The sequence below is a fragment of the Natrix helvetica genome, assembly GCF_964273705.1.
Source record: "Natrix helvetica genome assembly, chromosome: 2".
Lineage (NCBI taxonomy): Eukaryota > Metazoa > Chordata > Lepidosauria > Squamata > Natricidae > Natrix > Natrix helvetica.
Window position 1 is genome coordinate 161,168,656 of NC_138552.1, and position 21,585 is coordinate 161,190,240.

Below are 21,585 nucleotides of genomic sequence, written 5' to 3' on the forward strand. Positions count from 1 at the left end.
TCTTGAAGCTCCAAGATTGCCGCCAATATCTCTGCTGCTGGACAGTCCCTTTGGACTTAAACCATCCCACAGAGATGGTGATAGAGAAGGGCACATCCTGCTGATCTCAGGGACATCGCAAAGTCCCTAATCGATCCAGGAGAAGCCCTTTTTTCCGGCGGCTGAGAAGCAGCCATTGAAGCTGCTGAAGGTTGGGACAGCTCCAGAACGGAAGGAAAGCGGGAGAGAGAGTGCAACACAAATTGGTGAGATAAATTTTACTATTAGAGAAGAGAACACCCAAAAGGATCAAAAGGAAAGTTTAAATTGAAGAAATAAGAGGTGAAGCGGTGAGATTAAGCCTAATTCAAATTTAGTGTGGTTTTTTGGTAACCTTTTTATTGATGGTATTTTTACAAACACTTCTTTTTAAAAAAAAACTGGACTGGTTTTTTTTTCTACTACTTCTCCCTTTTTCCAATACTTATTGACTAAGACTTTTTTATTTTTATTTTTTCAATGCTCTACTGCATTATTTCTTTTTAAGAATTTTTATTTTTTCCCTTAAGTTTGGAATATAAAGAGAGATGCAAAAGTAGAGAAAAAAAGTAACACTGCCACCTAGAGGCTTGGAGGCTGGGAAATATTGTTGTTTTTTTTCCTTTGAGCATTTGATCTATACTTCAAGGTCTTGCAGCTTGTTTATTGAAAATGATAGTGGGAAGAGCACAGATTATTTATACAGGTGCTCCTTCGGGATACTATCAGTAGCTGGACTGGAGTGAAAACAAAGCGTGACTTGAAAGAGACAAGATTGCAGCGAACTTGTTTGGAACTTAATAAAAACTTAATAAAAAAGCCTTGGATTCTATATAGGTGGCAGTTGTTTACTATCTGGAGGAAAAGATCAATATAGATAATGTCGCAGCACGAAAAAGAAAAGGAATTGACATTGCAGATGATTATGCAAAAAATGCAAGTAAGAATAGAGATTATTGAAAAGAGAATGGAGAATATTGAACAAAGAACAGGAAGAACTGATGGAAAAATTGAGATTATTTACCAAACGTTGATGAAATACGAGGACAGATTTCAAAAAGTTGAAGAAAATGATGAAAAAAGAGATAAGAAAATTGGAGATATTGACAATAAATTGAGCGTGGTTGAAAAAGACAAAAGTGGAATATTGGAAGGGGAGAGCGACAGATTAGAATTCTACCTTAGATTCCAGAATATAGAAGAAGAAAAGGGAGAAAACTTGGCTGAAGCAATGATAGAAATTCTGGCAGAAGCATTGGTGATAACTAAAGGGAAGTTGATGGAAGGAACAGATGAGGGGTTTCGAGCCTTTACAAGATATGCAGTTGCCAAGAGAAGCATACAAGATCTACTAAGAAAGCAATTAGAACACAAATACTACAAATGGCAAGAGATATAAGATTGCACTACCATTGGATAGATACAGGATGATGTAATGGAATGCTATAATAAAAATTAATTGAAACTTAGTTAAACTTAGAATATTACGCATAAAATGAAGTAATAATAGTTATAGTCAAATAAATGATTAACAATGATAATAATGTATGTATGTATGTATGTATGTATGTATGTATGTATGTATGTATGTATATATATGTTGTGGCCCAGCCGGTACCGGTGCCGCTGCCACCAGACTCCGAGAGTGATAGTCCCTACGAGTCAGCTCCAGAGGAGATGGGCGATCCTGGACAGGATTCGGAGGCTGAGCAGGGATCCGAGAGTCTGGTCGGCTACCAGGTGGTGCCAGAGGCATGGAGCAGCGGTGAGAGCCAGAGGAGGAGGACTCCCGATGCCCTGCCTTGGAGCAGCGGGGAGGACTCATGTGACAGTGACTCAGGACTTAGCAGGGCATTTCTAGATGCCCGTTTCCGGCACGCCCACAGACACAAGGAGCGTGGGCGTAATTATAGGCAGTAAAGAGCTCTCAGGTGCTGTTTGGGAGACGCCCTTTTTAGGTTATAAAAGGGTTGACTCTGGAGAGGCTCTGCGCAGCAGTCAACAAAGGACTTATGCCAGAAGCTCTAGTCTGGGATCCTGGCAAGCTGGATAGCTGCTTTTGTGTTCTGTCCCTGTGAGTTTTGTCTTGGTGGCTTGCTGCCACGAAACCTCTTGTCTGTTCGTGTAATAAACCTTGTTCCCTTGTACTGTTCCGGAGTGTGGGTGCTGTGTGGGCAACGGAGGAAGGGGGGTCAGAACATATATATATATATATGTATATGTATATGTATATGTATATGTATATGTATATGTATATGTATATGTATATGTATATGTATATGTATATATATTGGATTGACAATATGAAATTTTACATAAATTGTAAGTGAGGACTATGGAGAGGATGCACAAAAGTTTTGTACTCAAAGATAAACAATTTTATACAGAATACAATTTAAAGATGTAATATTATTGGATGGTTTTGGGATGATGTGATGAAATGCCATAATACAAACTTATTCTAGACCTAGAATATTTCACATAAAAGGAAGTAATAATTGTAGTAGTCAAATAAATGTTTAATAATGATAATAATTCTATGCATATATATTGGATTGATAATATGAGAATTTATATAAACTGTAAGTGGTGACTGTAATAAGGCGGCACAGAAGTTTTGTAACCAACCAACGCACTGTATGTAACTGGAGGATGGTTTTTGTGTTTTGTGTTTGTTTGTTTAAAAATAAAATAAATTATTTTTTAATGTATTTTTTTACTACCAGTTCTGTGGGCGTGGCTTTGTGGGTGTGGCTTTGTGGGCATGGCAGAGGAAGGATACTCTAAAATTTTTATTCCCTCCCCACTCCAGGGGAAGGTTACTGCAAAATCCCCATCTCCCCATCAACTGAGACTCCGGAAGCAGAGAATAGATGGGGATGGGGCCATTCAGAGGTGGTATTTACCAGTTCTCCAAACTACTCAAAATTTCCACTACCGGTTCTCCAGAACTGGTCAGAACCTGCTACATTTCTGTCTCAGTGGAGAAGAGCCTAATGCTGGGAACGATTGAGGGCAAAAAAAGAAGAGGACGACAGAGAATGAGGTAGCTGGATGGAGTCACCGAAGCAGTAGGCGTGAGCTTAAATGGACTCCAGAGGATGATAAGAGGACAGGAAGGCCTGGAGGAACGTTGCCCATGGGGTTACGATGAGTCGGACACAACTTCACAACTAACAAAACAACGTTCTTTTTAGCTGCATCAGGACTCCTTACGTAAAATAAGAAGGAGGGATATATCTGGCTAGACACATACAGGGCTTTTTAGGAGAATTTAGAAGTTACATAGAAATGATTTTCCTTCTCTGATTACTTCTGTGTTAGTATATTCATTCCTTAAGTGAAATAACAATCAGGGAGTCCTTGTGAATAAACTGAAAAATAAATAGCCCCTTCATAGTCTACCCACTGGCTATTGGAGTGCCCAGAGCACCAATAATCCCAGGAGCTCTTTGTGATTACAACATCTCATTGCAAGTTATTTCTGGTACTAAAAACACAGCTTTGATGTTCTTTTAATTGTGCTTTGCCTCAGCGTATTTTTACAGCAATAGAGGGCAGCAAATCCCCTTATTTTATTTTCTCATTCTCAAAGCATTTCCATACTATTAGGTCGCATAAAGCAAGCTGTTTTTGATTGTGTTTCAAATGTGGTTTTGTGGGGTTTGAATGTTTTCCCAGGAATAATACTCGTGTGGGAATGGATAGCCTTCAATTCAGTAAAGTTTCAGTCGAACGGGATGCAATCAAATCCCGCTGAAGCAAATTTGCAAATCAAAATGGAGCACAAATGGAAAGGGCCGTGTACAGCTGAAGTATTTTCTGATGCTTTGAGGATTGCGATAGACAACATACAATTTTTCAGCTTTACTTCCATATGTAGAAAATGTGGAGGGTTTGATTGAAACGAAGGATGCTCTGAGGGCTTGCCCCACATCTCTCTAACTACAGGGAGTCCTTGACTTACGATCCCCATTGGGATCAGAATTTCTGTCATTAAGCAAGGTATTTGTTAAGTGAGCCACGCCCGATTTTGCAACTTTTTTTGTCAATTTATTAAATATTTTCAAGGGAAAACACAGTCCAGTTTTCTTTTGAAAAAAAACACCTTTGAGTTTAAGATTTGTGGACTCCCAGAATTTCTCAGCCAGCCCCTAGAGGCCCTTGGCTTAGAGCAACATGTAAACCTGGAATCTCTTTGTCACTGCATTAATTGTTTGCTAGCTGAACTGATGAGTTACTGCGCAGGTCATAGGCAGGTCATAGGCCCTTATCAGCAATGATTTACTGCGCATGCTTAACACGTTTCATATACATCACACATTCCAGAGACTTTTTCCTTTTGATTTTCTGTTCGTCTGCCAAGAAGGTGGGCGACAAACTGCTCTTGCCAAGATGTAACAATTAGATAGATTTGTTTATTTTCTTATTTCTTATTTTCATATTAAAAGTTTGTTTTAATTAGAACTTGTTACTGGATCTTACTTTCGCTTTCTTGAAGATATGTTGTTTGGAAAAGCCGTCGGTCTAAGACCTCATTAGCTCAGGGTGAAATTTCCCCTGACACTCTTAAGGCAGGGTTGTCAAACTCACAGTCTGCGGGTTGGATGCATCACGCGCTGGCCACACCGACGGCTGGTTCAGTGGTGGGTTCACTCAGGGAGTGTGCGTGCGCTTGTGATAAAAATGCTTCTGCGCATGCACAGAAGCTAAAAACCAGAGGGCGGCACCTGCAGCACCTATGACGCCACCAGGAGAACTAGTTCGGGGGCGTGGCAGGTCTGGATCACTGCTGGTTCATGCGACCCAGGCTGCCAAGCTACTACCGGTTCGGCTGAATTGGTCCATACCGGTAGGAACCCACCACTGGCCTGGTTTAGCGAAGGAGGGGAGAATCATGATATGTCACATGACTACGCCATGACAACGCAAGTTTGACACCCCTGTCTTAAAGGATTGTAGAACTTTAGAACTAGCTCTTCAATCTCAATGTCTCTGAGAGGGCCAATGCTTTCTTTTCTCAATAGGGAATACTTCTCAAAGGTTCTTGACAGTTTGGGAATTCAGAACATTTTTTTCTGAGGCATCCAAAGGCAGTCTTTGATCATAAGACCATGCTATTAAATAGCAGATGATGGGTAACTTCAGGAGGAGAGTGCTGCAGCCTTCATCTCCTGCTGGTGGATTTCCCACAGCCATCAGCCGGTCTCTGTGGGAAACTGATGTTGAATCAGATGAGCCTTTAGTCTGATCCGGTGGGAGGTTTCCTTTCCAGGCTTTCTTCAGCAGGCTGCTGTTGTTGCAAGGTTTCTAAAGCACAGACGGACAGAGGCTAACTTTTTCTGTCTTTCCTAGCTAAATAAAGAATTGACAAATAAAACAAGTGACAAATCTCAGTGTATTTCTGGATCAAATGAGGTCTAACATTTTCTTTCCTTCAGCCAAATGCTTTTTGTTTTCTGGGTTGATTCTTTTGTCTGAAAACAAACAAACAAAGCATAATATTCGGATTCTACCTTAATAAATGAGTTCTTCTGTCTTCCAAAAGAATGAATCCAAACAGATTTGGAGCTCCACTTATCAACCTTTCTTCATCATTGCTTTCAAAATTAATCTTTGCTTCATTCTGAGTATACTTTAAAAAGTCCACACAGGAGCACACTGCATTGATTTTTACAGGGAGAAACCTGTGAAAACTAGAACAATGTATTTAAATTAAAAAAGGATGGGGTAGAGATAGAGAAGGGATGCCATGGCTCAGTGGCTAAGATGCTGAGCTTGTCGATCAGAAAGGTCGGCAGTTCGGCAGTTTGAATCCCTAGTGCCATGTAATGGAGTGAGCTCCCGTTACTTGTCTCAGCTTCTGCCAACCTAGCAGTTCGAAAGGATGTAAAAATGCAAGTAGAAAAATAGGAACCACTTTTGGTGGGAAGATAACAGCGTTCCATGCACCTTCGACATTTAATCATGCTGGCCACATGACCACGGAGACATCTTTGGACAGCGCTGACTCTTCAGCTTTGAAATGGAAATGAGCATTGCCCCCTAGAGTCAGGAACAACTAGCACATATGTGCAAGGGGAACCTTTACCTTTAGAGACAGAGAAATAAAAGAGAATAGTTGAATGAAACTTTTTCACGAGGAGCAAAATCTTGCTGCACTTAATTAGGAAGTCTACAAAAGTAGACCATATGTCTATGCATTTGTATGTAGCAGGAGGCTGCACAATTTTTACCTCACAGAGCCTATCAAAAAGCTCCTGGACTCCTTGCTAAAGAGGCAAAGAGAGATGGAAGATTGGCTGGGTTAACTTTTTCTTTTTGCCCCTAGACTCTCATTGTTTCCTGTCAATCAATCTCATAGAATCGAAGGGAAATTGGAAGGCTTTTCCAATTGTTCAGGCATCTAAACTCAGTTAGATTTACCTCTAAACACACATGTCAGGTCTGCCTCCATTCAAAACCCAAGAAAGAAAACCCGCCAACTCCACTGAGATAGAGAAGAGGTACTTTTACAGAGTTTGAAATGATAGCAGCGAAAGTAAGGCAAGATCTGACTTAAAATGCACAAAAGTTATAGACTGAAAGTTTCCCCAAATCTCCCCCAGGATTCAGTGTTGAGGGTCCAATTAATGTCCAGTAAGAGCAGGGGTGGGCTCCTGTTGGCATTACTGCCGGTTCGGCGCACAAACATTTTGTTCCACGCGTGTGCACATTTACACCTAAAAAGGTCCATGCATGCACACGTTAGAAAAGGGAAAAAAATTACATTTTTGTAATGGAGATTGTTATGTGCATGTGCAGAACAGAAAATCAAGATGGTGGCTGTGAGGATAAAACCGTTTCAGGCGCATGTTTGGCCGAGTTACTACCTATTTGGCTGAACTAGTCCAAACCGGTAGGAACCCACCTCTGAGTAAGATGTGTGAAGCTCATCTTCAGGTATTTCACCCATCTTGTGTCCTAGGAAGGTGGGCCTTGACAGGGTGTAAACAACTCCACTCAGCAGCGCATAATTCTTGAGAGCAAACCTCCCTTTCAATTCACATAAGACTTGACCTTACCAGCTCACTTCTCCAGTCCAAAGGCCATGCCCCACCTCCCTGTTACTATGGCAGCCCATAGTAAGCATGCAACAAAGTTGAACCCCATGCTGGAGATCCGGCTGACAACACGTGTCCTAAAATTCATTTTGCTCTCTGTCAGGGGAAATTTCACCCTGAGCTAATGAGGTGTGAATCGACGACTTTCCAAACAGCATATCTTCAGAAAGTAAGACCCGATAACAAGTTCTAATTAAAACAAGCTTTTAATATGAAAATTAAAATAAACAAATATATCTAATTGTTACATTTTGGCAAGAGCAATTGTCGTCCACCTTCTTGGCAGACGAACAGAAGATCAAAAGTAAAAAAGTCTCTGGAATGTGTGTGAGCAGGTGCAGTACATCACTTGCTGATAAGGCCAGTGACCTGCTCAATAACTCTTCAGTTCAGTTAACAATTAACGCAGTGACACTCTCGGCCTTTAGTCTCCTGAAAGTGCTCTTAAGCCCACTTTCCCTTGCCAGCACCATCGGAGAAGGGGAGACAGATGGCAATCAAGCAGCAAGTGTTTTGATGTCCGGTTTGGAGCTGCTTCCCCAAAGATATTATCCACAACGGACTCCTGGTATTGGCATGAAACACTACAGCCAGCCGCCAAAACACAGCTCAGTTAAGGCCCTGCAACCACTAGGATTCAGATTTGCATCTACACCAAATGACAAATCACTTCTGAAAATAAAGGGGATTTCCAAATAAAGAAAAAAAAGACATTTTTAAAAGATCCACTGGGTAAGCCTGGGCAAGGAGAGTGAGCACAGCCGCAACAGCCTTGATGAGGAGGCAAGTGCTCTGGCTATACCCTAGGGGAAGCGGGACCAGGCTGTGGGGTCCTGGCACCCCGGGCAGTCCACATTGCCATCTAGCCCCCCACCCCGCATGGCCTGAGAATGTTGGTAAGGCTCTACTAGTGTATCTGGCCCCAGCCCTCATCCTGCCCCCGCCCACAATGTGAGCGTCATTGATCTGGCCACGCCCAACCTGACCTTGCCCACCCAGTTGGCCATGACCATCCAGGCCATGCCCTCCCCCTCAAGGGCAATCCTAATCCTGATGCGTCCCTAAATGAAATTGAGTTTGACACACCTGCTCCATTTAACATGGAGAGGTAGAAAAAGTATGCTGAAAAACTCACCCCCCTCCTAAGCATATCGATGTGCTTCAAATTCCTTGGCGACATCCATTTTGCTGTCTGAGTTTATGGGGAAGTACTGTAACCCTAACCCTAAGTCTGAACATTGGGCCCTATCTAACAAAATGAAATTCAATTGTGAAAAAAGCAAGGTTCTACATTTAGGCAAAAAAAACCAAAATGCACAGGTATATGTGGTACCTTGCTCAGTAGTAGTAACTGTGAAAGGGATCTTGGAGTCCTAGTGGACAACCATTTAAATTAGAGCCAGCAGTGTGCAGCAGCTGCCAAAAAAAGCCAACATAGTTCTAGGCTGCATAAACAGAGGGATAGAATCAAGATCAGGTGAAGTGTTAATACCACTTTATAATGCCTTGGTAAGGCCACACTTGGAATACTGCATTCAGTTTTGGTTGCCACAATGTAAAAAAGATGTGGAGATTCTAGAAAGAGTGCAGAGAAGAGCAACAAAGATGATTAGGGGACTGGAGGCTAAAACATATGAAGAATGGTTGCAGGAACTGGGTATGTTTAGTTTAAGAGAAAGAAGGACTAGGGGTGACATGACAGCAGTGTTCTAGTATAGGGCTGCCACAAAGAAGAGGGAGTCAAGCTATTCTCCTGAGGGTAGAACAAGAAGCAATGGGTGGAAACTAATCAAGGAGAGAAGCAACCTAGAACTCAGGAGAAATTTCCTGACAGTTCGAACAATTAATCAGTGGAACAATTTGCCTCCACAAGTTGTGAATGTTCCAACACTGGATGTTTTTAAGAAGATGTTGGATATCCGTTTGTCTGAAGTGGTGTAGGGTTTCCTGCCTAAGCAGGAGTAGGGGGCTGGACTAGAAGACCTCCAAGGTCCCTTCCAACTCTGTTATTCTAATGCATTTAACATGGACGGGTAGAAAAACTCAGCCCCCTCCAAAGCATACCAATGAGCTGCGAATTCATTGGCAACATCCATTTTGCTCCCTGAGTTCACCCTAACTCTAAGTGGGTTTTTGCATTCGGCAGAAGAGAAAGGAATGCCTTCATTTTTCTATTTTTCTTTCATTCTCCATTTGCAACTCTGGTGTAACCCCTGAGCAATGTTCCCCTAGTATAATCATTTCCAGGAATCTGTGTCATTTTTCTCCTTGTGAGAAAGAAGATAATGTTCAGAGATGATAAAGTGATTCTTACCCTTCTTTTATCAGTCTTGAGAAAATAATTGTTACACATCTGTCTACGTTATAAATATCAACACTTTATTTTCATTAATAAATGTATATACTTTCTATATATTTTTCATCTTAAGCAACTCTGCAGGAGGCCTGGGAAAATCCATGAAATTGAGGCAGAAACTCATGTATGTTCCATGTGCTCCAATTCTCTTCCTTTTCATAGACAATGGCAGCATTGTTTCTAGGAATTCATTTAGGCTTCTCCTGGTTAATCTCTCTTGTCACAGAAAAGAATCTTATTAAATATCTGTTATTGATACCAGAACAAGTGAATAAGACATTAAAAAAATTCTTCCTCAACCAACTGTTAAAATTGTTGCTACAATGTGGGAAGCATCACATTTTTTTGTCAAGTGTGCTTTCAACATTTGGTGCAATAGGAATATTACCAATGACTGTTCAACACAGATTATTTTAAAATCTGAACTTTGAACCTATTTGCAACCTGTTTGATGATGATCTGTGAAAATTCAAAGGCTTTGGCCAAAGAAAATTCATTGCAATAGTGTCAATAATTGAACCAGATACAGCTAGTCAGTTGCTTACACCACATCAATAACAGTAAAGCTACACGTGAATATCCCACATACAGGTAGTCTTCAACTTACGACCATGTTTGAACCAAACATTTATGTTGCTAAGTGAGACATTTGTTACATGGGTTTTGTCTCATTTTACAACTTGGTTTGCCACATTGGTTAGTGAATTACTGCTCTTGTTAAGTTAGTAAGGTGGTTGTTAAGTGAATTTGGTTTTCCCCATTGACTTTGGTTGTCAGAAGGTCGCAAAAGGAGATCCCATGACCCAAGGACACTGTAGCTGTCACAAATATGAATCAGTTGCCAAGCAGCTGAAATATGTGACCATGGGAACGTTGCAATGGTCGTATGTGTGAAAAATGGTCATAAGTCACTTTTATTCAGTGCTGTTGTAATCTCAACTAAGCCCATTGTTGTAAGTTGAGGACTACCGGTATGCTGCCAGGCTCTAAGTTAGCCTTATTTGAGGAAATAAATGAAAATCCTTCATCCATTGGTCTGGATTCAGGAATGTTGACAAATAGCCTCAAAGGAGAAATTGATGGGAAACAAAGAGAAAGATTGGCTGTTGCTGCAAATGACTTTCTAACAGTTTGACATAACTTTGTTGAGTATCCCTAGGGTACTAATTCAAATGCCTATCCTACTAGCACCTACTGTAGTCTATGATCAAATATTTATTCATTTAAAAAGAACCAATGAACACCGTATTATTTTCCACTATTTCATTAGCATATATAATGTATTTGGAACTTCTGTGTACAGTAACAAAATTATCTCATTGTCCTCAAACTAAAACAAAAACAAATGCAAATTCAAAAATAGGCACAATTTTTAAAAACATGTAATCCAATTAATTCTTGCAAAGCAGCCTTAATTTTCAATATTGAAGAATTTTACTAAGCTAGAATGCTCTTTTTTATAAAAGATTTCTTAAAAGTTTGTTATTTCATTTGCATCAATACGAGATTAGAAAAATAATGGTTTAAGGTCTCCCCCCTCCCCACTGAATTTTCTCATTCTGCCACCTCTCTAACTCTTGAGCCAGCCACATTAATTTGGATGGGAACATCTGGATGGTCACTGGATAGAAGGATTTATAGATAATCATTTAGCAACCACAATTGGTACAGCAACTCAGTTGTTAAGACGAGTGGCAGCTATATGAAATTGTAAGTGGGCTTGTGATCTCATTGCAGCTTTCCTCTGCTTTTATAGACCTCTGTTGGTCATAAATGTGACATTTGGTTGTAAAGTTACTTTTTCCACTGCTGTTGTAAGTATGATCTGTTGCTGAATGAGGCTGTCACTAAACATGAATTGCCTATACACTCAAGTGATCATCCTGACTTTTCCATTTCAGGTATGGTAAACTAATGAACTGGGCAACCGTAGGTATTGTTTTTCATATTTGCACAAATCCTTGTAGCCATGAGATGGCACTGGGGCTCTTTCCAGTCCTGACTAGTTACAGGAACTAGAGGAATTTTGCAATCCAGACCTGATCGTACTAGAATTACAAAATTCATCTCATTACTTTTGAGGTCCCTTAAAAAGATGACATTGCAAACCTAGAAATAACGGAGAGTTGGATTACTGAAGCATGGAGAGCACAAAAGCAATGCTTTTGGCAGACAATCTGTAAAGCCTGACACTTAGAATAAAACTCTTAAGCATGTGGGTTTTTTTCTGCAAGAGCAAAGGCCCCTCCGCAACATAAAATTTTTCTTTTTTTAGCCTAATAGCCTTTTAATGACCATTTCCAGTGACGTTGATTGCTTTGGAAGAACATCAGTGGCCCTGAGCTGGGAAAAGATGAATTTTGTTCCCAGCATGAGATGAAAGAACATGTCCCTTCTCAACTGAGGGAGATTACTCCATTAGTTTTGGATTCAGCCAACTGTGATGAGCACTCACGCCAGGATATCTCGAGCAACATGAAATAAAGCACGTAGTTATGGGGCTGAAGGACATACAAGACTCTGCTGTCCTGGTCTCCTGTGCTTTTCAGAGAAAAGAAAGCAACAGCAGGCATTAGAAACTCATGTAAGGAGCTGTTTTGAGATTTGGGACTTGCCCCAAAGGGGCATTTCATCAGATTGGATTCCCCGGAGGGAGAGGGAATTCCAGAGGAACAAGAAACAACTCAGTCCAGATAATTTGTGTGGCAGAAAGTGGGTGGAGACAGCCCCTCCCTAATAGTTCCCAGGGATAGCTTCACTAGATAGTAATTTGTTTCACTTTGGCAAGATTCTGTCTAAAGGTGGAGAACAATAAAGACACCTGCTTGGAAGAATCACTGTGTGTCTTTCTTGGTTTTTGAAGCCTGACAAGAAAGCCCTTCACTAGGTTTGTCCAAGGTCAATAGAAACACAGTCCTTATCAGGCAGGTTATGATTTTTAATTTTTTTTAAAAAACATTTGTATTCTATTATTTTTTTGGCGGGACGCAGTGGCTCAGTGGCTAAGACGCTGAGATTGTCGATCAGAAAGGTCGGCAGTTTGGTGGTTAAAATCCCTAGCGCCGCGTAACGGAGTGATCTCCTGTTACTTGTCCCAGCTTCCGCCAACCTAGCAGTAAAAATGCAAGTAGAAAAATAGGAACCTCCTTTGGTGGGAAGGTAACAGTGTTCCGTGCACCTTCGGCGTTTAGTCAAGCCAGCCACATGACCACGGAGACGTCTTCGGACAGCGCTGGCTCTTCGGCTTTGAAATGGAGATGAGCGCCGCCCCTAGAGTCGGGAATGACTAACACATATGTGCAAGGGGAAACTTTACATTTTATTATTATTTTTACAAATAACTCAAGGCAGCAAATATTTCTTCCTCTCCCTATTTTTCCCACAACAACCCTGTGAGGTGAGTTGGGCTAAGAGAAAGTGATTAGCCCAAGGTCCCTGGCTGGCTTTCATGGCTAAGGAGGGGCCAGAACTCATGATCTCCACTGCTTTCTGTCCAGAAGCATTTCTAATGGGCACACTTTAAAAAAAATCAATCAAGATTGCTCCTGAATCCGTTTCATGGAATACTATAGTATTGAATACCAGTGACCTCCTCCGGCCCACTGAGACTCTCTTAAAAGCTTTAGCAATAGACTAATGCTTCTTGTATCAATAAATAACAGCTGTGCACTTGGATTATGCTGATTGAAATGTGCCCAGCAGGAAAATGGCCATGGATTTAAAGCTATCAATTATGGTTCCCCACCAAGTATACCCTTGTCTTGAACAGCGTTATCTTTGTGGGCCTATTTTCCTGACTTCATTTCCTCTTCAGAAATGAAACCTTTCCATGAGGTGAAATTAAGAGTGACCTCCTAGTAACAGAAACTATTGTCATTGCCACAACATGAATGATCAGCTCAAATTCATTCAATTAACCTTCTAAATGTGTTTTTAACGCCAGTATAACTTAGGAGCCAAGAAAACCCAATTATCTATTGGAAACATGCAAATGTGATCTCTGGTGTGCCTGCTATTTTATAGAGATGCCAGCCCTGTTAGAAGGCGTGTTCTTTGAAAGGATGCCACATCTTTAAACCCCCACTGAAATTTGATTAAGGACCCTTAGCTGGAACAGGGACCTTGATGTTGTCCTTCAACAGTAAGCAGCAGATCACATAACGGATTAGAGAAAACTGGCAAGAGATGGCTAATGAGCACTAACATCAAATGTAGTGTATGCAAGTCTAATGCAAATTGCTGTTTTCCTTTGTGAAAATGTATTTAATCTCCGAAAGATATGCAAAGCATCCATCCATCCACCCAAAGCATCCATCCTGTAATCACATGCAATGTCTGTTGATTCATCCACAAGTACACAAAGGGAACAAGGAAAAAGGAGATTTTGCCACATTCCAGATCTCCAAATAACAGTGAGGAAACTAAAAGCCTGTTGAAAATTTTTGCTGCCATCTAATCCTAGAGTTTTGAAGTCAGGGTTGATCACACCAGTGTTACTAATTTCTCATCCGTTGCATCAACAGGAAAGTTTAATTTTTTATTTAACACTAGCTGATAACCTGGCATTGCCTGGGTATTTATTTATCCTAATCCATACATTTGTCCTCAAAAATAACCCAGGACCAAACATAGTTTCTAATGTTACATTTTCCCCCTTTCTAGAGGGAGCACACTTGTGGAGTACTGTGAAGTCATTACCATAGCAACTTCACTTCGCTGTACAGAAGTCATTTTATGGCAGTATGGAAGAAGCTATTTTACGGCACAACAGGCTGTATCTTAACAGAACTCTTACCCCTACAGTATTTGTTTCCAGAGAGTAAGTCATCTGTGTACCAGGTTTAGTTGAAATTGCTCAAGGTGTTCCAGAGTTATACTGTAACATACACACACAGAGCCATGTATATATGTATATATATTTTAGCAAAACATCAGCTGATCAGGTGGCAATTATCTGTTATCGTGCTGACTTTGTTAGAAACAGTCCTGCCACCTTCCCAATATTGTTAGATGCCTCATCATAAATTAATCCACCCATTGCGGTATTGTACAGGAACAGTAATTGGTACATACTTTATCCATGATATGAGTAATGACCCAGCAGGTTTTCAGAAATAGACTTTAAATGATATCAATGCAGTTTCACTCTATGGATCCAAATGCCATAGAATGAACTGAAAAGACATTGGCAATGATGTATTTGCAAGGAAGTGAACAGGAACACTGATATTTTCTCTCAATTGACCAGGCAAAGCAAAGGAATATCTGGAAGGGGGAAAGTATGCTCTAAAGGGGAGAAGGATTCTTCTGCCATCGCTACTAAACTAAAGGGGAGGGTTTCTTCCCCTCAGGAAGATGTCACCTGGGGATGAGGTCAGCTTGGGAAGGACTTTTGATTTCTTTTAAGACTATAAAGGAAGAGCCTCTCCACATCTGTAAATGGAATTCCTGAGCAGTTTAGGAAAAATGGGGGGAGGGGTCTTTGGTATTCTCTTGAGGTTGGTGGTTTTCCTGCAGATGTTTCACTACCAAACTAGGTAACATCATCAGTATCAGTCAGTGTGGTTTTGCTGCCTGTTTATATACAGGTGAAACTCGTAAAATTAGAATATCGTGCAAAAATTCATTTATTTCAGTAATGCAACTTAAAAGGTGAAACTAATATATGAGATAGATTCATTACATGCACAGCAAGATAGTTCAAGCTGTGATTTGTCGTAATTGTGATGATTATGGCTTACCGCTCATGAAAACCCCAAATCCACAATCTCAGAAAATTAGAATATTACATCCAATCAATAAAACAAGGATTGTACATAGAACAATATCGGACCTCTGAAAAGTATAAGCATGCATATGTACTCAGTACTTGGTTTGGGCCCCTTTTGCAGCAATTACTGCCTCAATGCAGCATGGCATGGAAGCTATCAGCCTATGGCACTGCTGAGGTGTTATGGAAGACCAGGATGCTTCAATAGTGGCCTTCAGCTCTTCTGCATTGTTCGGTCTCATGTCTCTCATCTTTCTCTTGGCACTGCCCCATAGATTCTCTATGAGGTTCAGGTCAGACAAGTTTGCTGGCCAATCAAGCACAGTAATCCCAGAGTCATTGAGCCAGGTTTTGGTGCTTTTGGCAGTGTGGGCAGTTGCCAAGTCCTGCTGGAAAATGAAATCAGCATCCCCATAAAGCTCATCTGCGGAAGGAAGCATGAAGTGCTCCAAAATCTCCTGGTAGACGGCTGCGTTGACCCTGGACTTCATGAAGCACAGTGGACCAACACCACCAGATGACATGGCTCCCCAAATCAACAGACTGTGGAAACTTCACACTGGACTTCAAGCATCTTGCAGTGTGTGCCTCTCCATTCTTCCTCCATACTCTGGGTCCTTGATTTCCAAATGAGATGTAAAAGTTGCTCTAATCAGAAAAGAGGACTTTGGACCACTGAGCAACAGACCAGGTCTGTTTTTCTTTAGCCCAGGTAAGACACTTCTGATGTTGTTTGTTGATGAGCGGCTTGACAAGAGGAATATGACATTTGAAGCCCATGTCCAGATCTGTCTGTGGCTCTTGTTGCACTGACTCCAGCCTCAGTCCACTCCTTGTGAAAGTCCCCAACACTTTTGAATGGCCCTTTTCTGACAATCCTCTCCAGGCTGCGGTCATCCCTGCTGCTTGTGCACCTTTTTCTTCCACACTTTTCCCTTCCACATAACTTTCTATTAATGTGCTTTGATACAGCACTTTGGGAACATCCAACTTCTTTTGCAATTACCTTTTGAGGCTTTCCCTCCTTATGGAGGGTGTCAGTGATGGTTTTCTGCACAACTGTCAGGTCAGCAGTCTTTCCCATGATTGTGATTCCTACTGAACCAGACTGAGAGGCCATTTAAAGTCTCAGGAACCCTTTGCATTTGTTATGGCTTAATTAGCTGATTAGAGTGGGACACTTTGAGCCTAGAATATTGTACCTTTTCACAATATTCTAATTTTCTGAGATTGTGGATTTGGGGTTTTCATGAGCTGTAAGCCATAATCATCACGATTTACGACAAATCACGGCTTGAACTATCTTGCGTTGCATGTAGAGTCTATCTCATATGTATATAAGTTTCACCTTTTAAGTTGCATTACTGAAATAAACTTTTGCATGATATTCTAATTTTTTGAGTTTCACCTGTACAGTAGCTTGCCCTGCCAGCACTAGTACTGATGATGTTACTTTATTTGGTAATGAAACATCTACAAGAAAACAACCAAGCTCAGAGAGCAGAAAGGATGCTCCAGTTTGATTCTTGAGCTACAAATATCCCCTTCTATCAGTTTAGACACAAATTGAATGGAAGGAAACGATAATTATTTTAAAGTAGGCATCTCCATTGAGCAAGATCTCCCTCTGCCCAGGAACACAGCCTCTCCCAGTGCCTACTCAGATGTAAACCTTACCAAGTGCTGTGGGACCTTCTCAAGTTAAATGGATGTATGGAATTGCAGCTTAAAGGGTACAAAACAACATGAGGGTTTTTTCTAAATATTTTTTATTAAAATACTTTAGTAAAACTTCAGTTAAATATAGTGTAGGCAATTATCTGTCACTGTACTGATGGTTAAAAACTGTTCAGTGAGATTTTTGGTATTATAAAATAGCTTGTCTTTCAAATATGAATCAGGAGGGAGGGAGAGAGAGAGAGGAAGGGAGGAAGAGAGAGAGAGAGAGGGAGAAAGAGAGAGAGAGAGGGGAATGGAAATATAAACAGGCCTAAATAAGACGTCTAACTTTTGTTTCAGGTCTGGATATGAATAAAGGTCCCTCTGTGAGCTGCAGTTTACAAATCTCTTTGGTTTTGAACTTGACCCAGTTTCTGACTCAGATAACATTCCTTATTGATACTGAACAACTCCCAGTGCAGAATCACTACTTCAAACCAGGACAAGGAGGCACAAGGGCCTTGTCAATGCTTTCCATCTGCCTGCATTTGTCATAATTGTAATGTTTTTTATGAATGCCAGTGGGAACTTTCTTCTTTGTGCAAACAACAGGGGAGCATGGGAAAAACACATGAGAAAAATTAAAATTGAGACATTTTAAAAATCATTTTGCCGAATGCTACTTAATTTTTCCTTTCAAAAGTTAAATTGTGGCTTATTTATTCCTGGAATTACCAAAAAGGAAAAAAAAATGTTCGTCGGTAATTGGTGGTGTGTTAAGGAAAAAAGAAAGGAATATCTCATGTAAAAATACAAGTACTAAACAACAGATGAGTTACAATGCTGCATTGGGTCCATAAAAGTGTCAATATATTAAAACACAAGCACAAGTATCAAGAATGATTTAATGATTAAACACAAAACATAACAATGCAGGTATTTCTGACAAGCTAAGTTTTTTGTTTTTTTTTAGCACACACATATTTAGGCAGCATAATTTGTTTGAATGGTAAAGCTGCTGTATGAAATATGTGAAAACTTTGCAAATCAATACCTAGAAACCAAGACATGTACATATAAGTTTTGAGAACATTAAACACTCACACACATACACACTTAAAGGCACACACACAAAGTAAATCAGTGCTGTCTCATTCAGAAACAGGGAGGGGGGGGGAGGGAGAGATTGACCGAAGAAACAAATCAAATCTGCAAAGCTAATAAAGAGAGCTAATAATTAGTCTCAAACATTAGCTGAGCAAGAACATGGTAAACTCATATCTGTATAAATATAAAATCATAAAACACTTAATATATAAACTTGGACAGACAAGGACAGAGGGAATGGCTTGATACAAAGTACAGATTAGCATGTTAACAGATTAAAACGCCACCATTCTACACAGTATATTTCTTTACAGATACCTGCTTATCAACCAACACTGTATATATCTCTGTGTGGTTTGTGTGTGGGAGGGAACAGTTACAACGGAGATTTCAACAAGCATGTCCCAAATAAATGCCCGATGACAGAAGCAACCAGAGAAGAAATGGACGAAAGGAAACAAACCTCATTTTGTTCCAAGAATTTGTCATATAACTATAGCCTGACATGAGCTAACGCAACACTCTGAAAAGGCAAAAACTGGAAAACATTTACTAGAGGCACATTTTCTAAAGTCAATGAGTTGGATCCAGGAGTTGCTTGTATGAATGGAAGGAGTCCTATTTGTATTGGGGCAGATCCCCTATTTTGCAGAAAAGTTTCCCTTAACAGATGTAGCCTTCTCTTCTCTACACTACTCATTCTCAAGTCAACTCCGGCTTCAATACTGCAGAGGAAGGGAGGGAGGAAGCCAGGGTTCATCCCAAAGTTTTCTTAAAATTGCAATTACAACCAATTTGCCAAAAAACTAGGAAAACCAGGGCAAATGCTAGATTTGCCCAGAAATAGCTTTCAAGTGTGGTTGAAACAAAGTCAGGATAATATGCTGCTCAACATCTGCCATTTTCAGAGATCTGCTTCGCAATTTAATCATGATCCCTTTTCCTTGGCTCGCCGTGGCCCCACCTGAAGACTCATTCTAGGGTATTTCAAGGGAGGGAAAGACATGGGAAAAGAACGAGCTGCACCTTCCTTAAGGGGAAGAGGGGAACGAGACAGCTGGTTTCATCTCAGATGTCGCCAGACGTTTTGAAAGGAAACAGCAACCATTTTCAGGATGCAACACTGGAAACGTTTTGGTGGGAGAAAGGTGGCAGGCTAGCCTCCTTAAGCATCTTGCAATATTTAGAGTCAGCATCCCATTCTAGACACTGCCAAAGCAAAGACGCAGTTTCCATGACTTATTAAAAGTTAATGGGGGGGGGAGGGGAGAATTACTTTTAAAAGGTGAACTGCTGCAGAGAAAGAACAAGTCCTGACCAAACTAAATGGCTATATAATTTTTTTAAAGCACTGGTGTCATTTCAAGCAGAAAGCGTGAGTGCCTTTGAGCGTGTCCGCTATCGCACGTCATAGGCAGCCCACTGCATCTTTCTTTATTTGTGAAAGGAATTAAATGTTGCACCTGGGCTGAAGGAGATGTACAACATACTGCGTGTGTGAAGGGTTTGCCCTACCTTTCTGGGCTACCACTTGTATAGTAAATAGACATTTTTATATTCTAGACCTGAAGATAGTCCTGTGTGAAAAGGGTCAATTGAGGGGATCATATCACCGATTTGGAAATATAATCCCTCTACAGGATATGAGGCTGTTTGCTTGAACACGTGGGGAGACCCACGTGTATCCATGTATGTGAATTTTTCATCAATGACCCTGTGCTTCTCCAACATTTGGTATCCGTACCAGGGCATAAAATGCCATTTGAGAAGCTGCCCTCTTAGAATAAAACAGTTCCATACATTTTCAAACTGGTAATTAGATTTTAGGCCCTGCTTTTATTTTGATTTAAGGCATGTGTGTTTTAAACTATTGGGGGGAAAAAAGGAACTGAATTTTGTCGTACAAATTACAGTAACATGCACTATCTACAGTTAAAAATATGAGTCTGAATTACAGTTTTGGAATTGTGAATCCTAATTCAGCACCTATTATATCAACTAGTAAGGCAACAGCAGTGTCTGTCATACTACAATAATACTTCCTTCCACATTTTATGCTTCAGTCTATGATCATCCAGGATTATCAACGTCATCAACTTTAGCTTATGGATAGTTTCTAGGATGTTTTGCACTGGTTAAATCCTACATAAATCGACACTATTCTAGGCAGGAATAGTTACAGTAGCTGTCAAGAGTTATCAGTGCACAACACATATTGTGCTTACAATCAGATTTTGTTGTTGTTGTTGTTGCCTGGGATATCAGAATAGTTTTTCAGTTTGGTCTTCAATCCTTCCTTTGTTTTATTTGCTTCACATTGTTCCCAAAAGAAAAAAAGCTATTTGTGTGCCCGTTCATAGCAGCTGCAGACCCATTCTGATATTCTTTCCTTCTGGAGGCTGCTTTTTTGTTGTAAGTCTTTAAAAAAACACACAGAGAGAGACAGGTCAGTAATAGCTTTTGCCACAGTACCAAAAAAAAAAAAAGGGGGGGGGAGAATCAGGATTTTTTAAAAAAATTACACGTCAGACTGCCTTAAGGGGCAGAGTCTGATTTGTGATCAGAATTAAAGTTTGCTCAAACTACAGTCTCCCTTTGCAGCAATGAAAAATAGACTACAGTTTATTGTAAAACATGAACAGAACTTGTTCTTCATACAGCCTACGAGTAGGGGGGCGGACGCTCATGTAATTCTCCTAATTTCAGGGAGATCCAAAGGTGCTCCTCACTATATTCAAGCCGTTATTTCCTCCTCCTAAATTTGGGACGCAGAACCAGATCGAGTTGAAAACAACGTAAGAGGGGGAGGGGAGAAGAGGCAAACCATGCAACACTTACTTAAAAAAAAAGTCATTAGTTAGATTGCTGTATAATCTTTTAGAACAATATTCAGTGCATTCTATAGCAGGGGTCACCAACTCTTGGGAGGTGAGCCGTTTGGAACAGGGCTGCGAGAAGGAGCGGGTGAACACCCAAGCGCATTCCTACTTGTGTGAGCAGCTGACAAGTGCATATGCGCTCCATTTGTGTGGTGCCCACCCCTTGTGTAAACGGAGCTACGCTCACATGTGCTTGCCCACCACTCGTGCAAAACCATGCCTTCTTCACACAAGCACCCCCACCACCACCAGTTCACAAACCTGGAAAGGTTGGGGAACTCTGTTCTGTATTATCTTTTTAGATGCCTACTAGGGCCGCAATGTTTCAGTTTTGAAGGCCAACAAGTGCTTTGAGTCTATGGGGGCACAAACGCAGCCCTGCCTATAAATTCTGGCATACTGGGAGAAGACATATTTGGTGTTAAGTCCTCGAGGCTACGACGCCATTGACTATCATTGCCAGCCCCTGATTGGTTGAGACGGGAGCAGCCAGCTGGCGGGAGAATGCAGCCATTCTATTGGTTCAGCGTCTGACAGCTCTAGTATAAAAAGGGTTGTCAGCTGTCAAATGCTGCTGTTTGCCGGGTCGAGGTTTGCCTTACATTTTGCCATGTTATACTGTTAATAAAGGTTGTGTTAGCTTCAACCTGCCTTGCCTCAGTTCCTGCCTGCCTCGTTCTCCCTACAGAACAC

General features: G+C 40.8%; 1 protein-coding gene across 4 annotated transcripts in view; it reads right to left on the reverse strand.

Moving 5' to 3' along the window:
* Window positions 1-17,792: 17,792 nt before the first annotated feature.
* The window catches only part of ELOVL5 (ELOVL fatty acid elongase 5), a gene marked incomplete at its 5' end in the record, with an annotated part of 60,690 nt that continues 56,897 nt past the window's right edge, over window positions 17,793-21,585 (reverse strand). For all 4 annotated transcript variants that reach the window (XM_081944035.1, XM_081944034.1, XM_081944033.1 and 1 more), the window contains 2 exons: window positions 17,793-19,039; window positions 19,098-20,431. In XM_081944035.1, coding sequence (XP_081800161.1) covers window positions 20,300-20,431 — 132 coding nt within the window. In that variant the 3' untranslated portion in view covers window positions 17,793-19,039; window positions 19,098-20,299. The remainder of the gene's footprint in view (window positions 19,040-19,097; window positions 20,432-21,585) is intronic.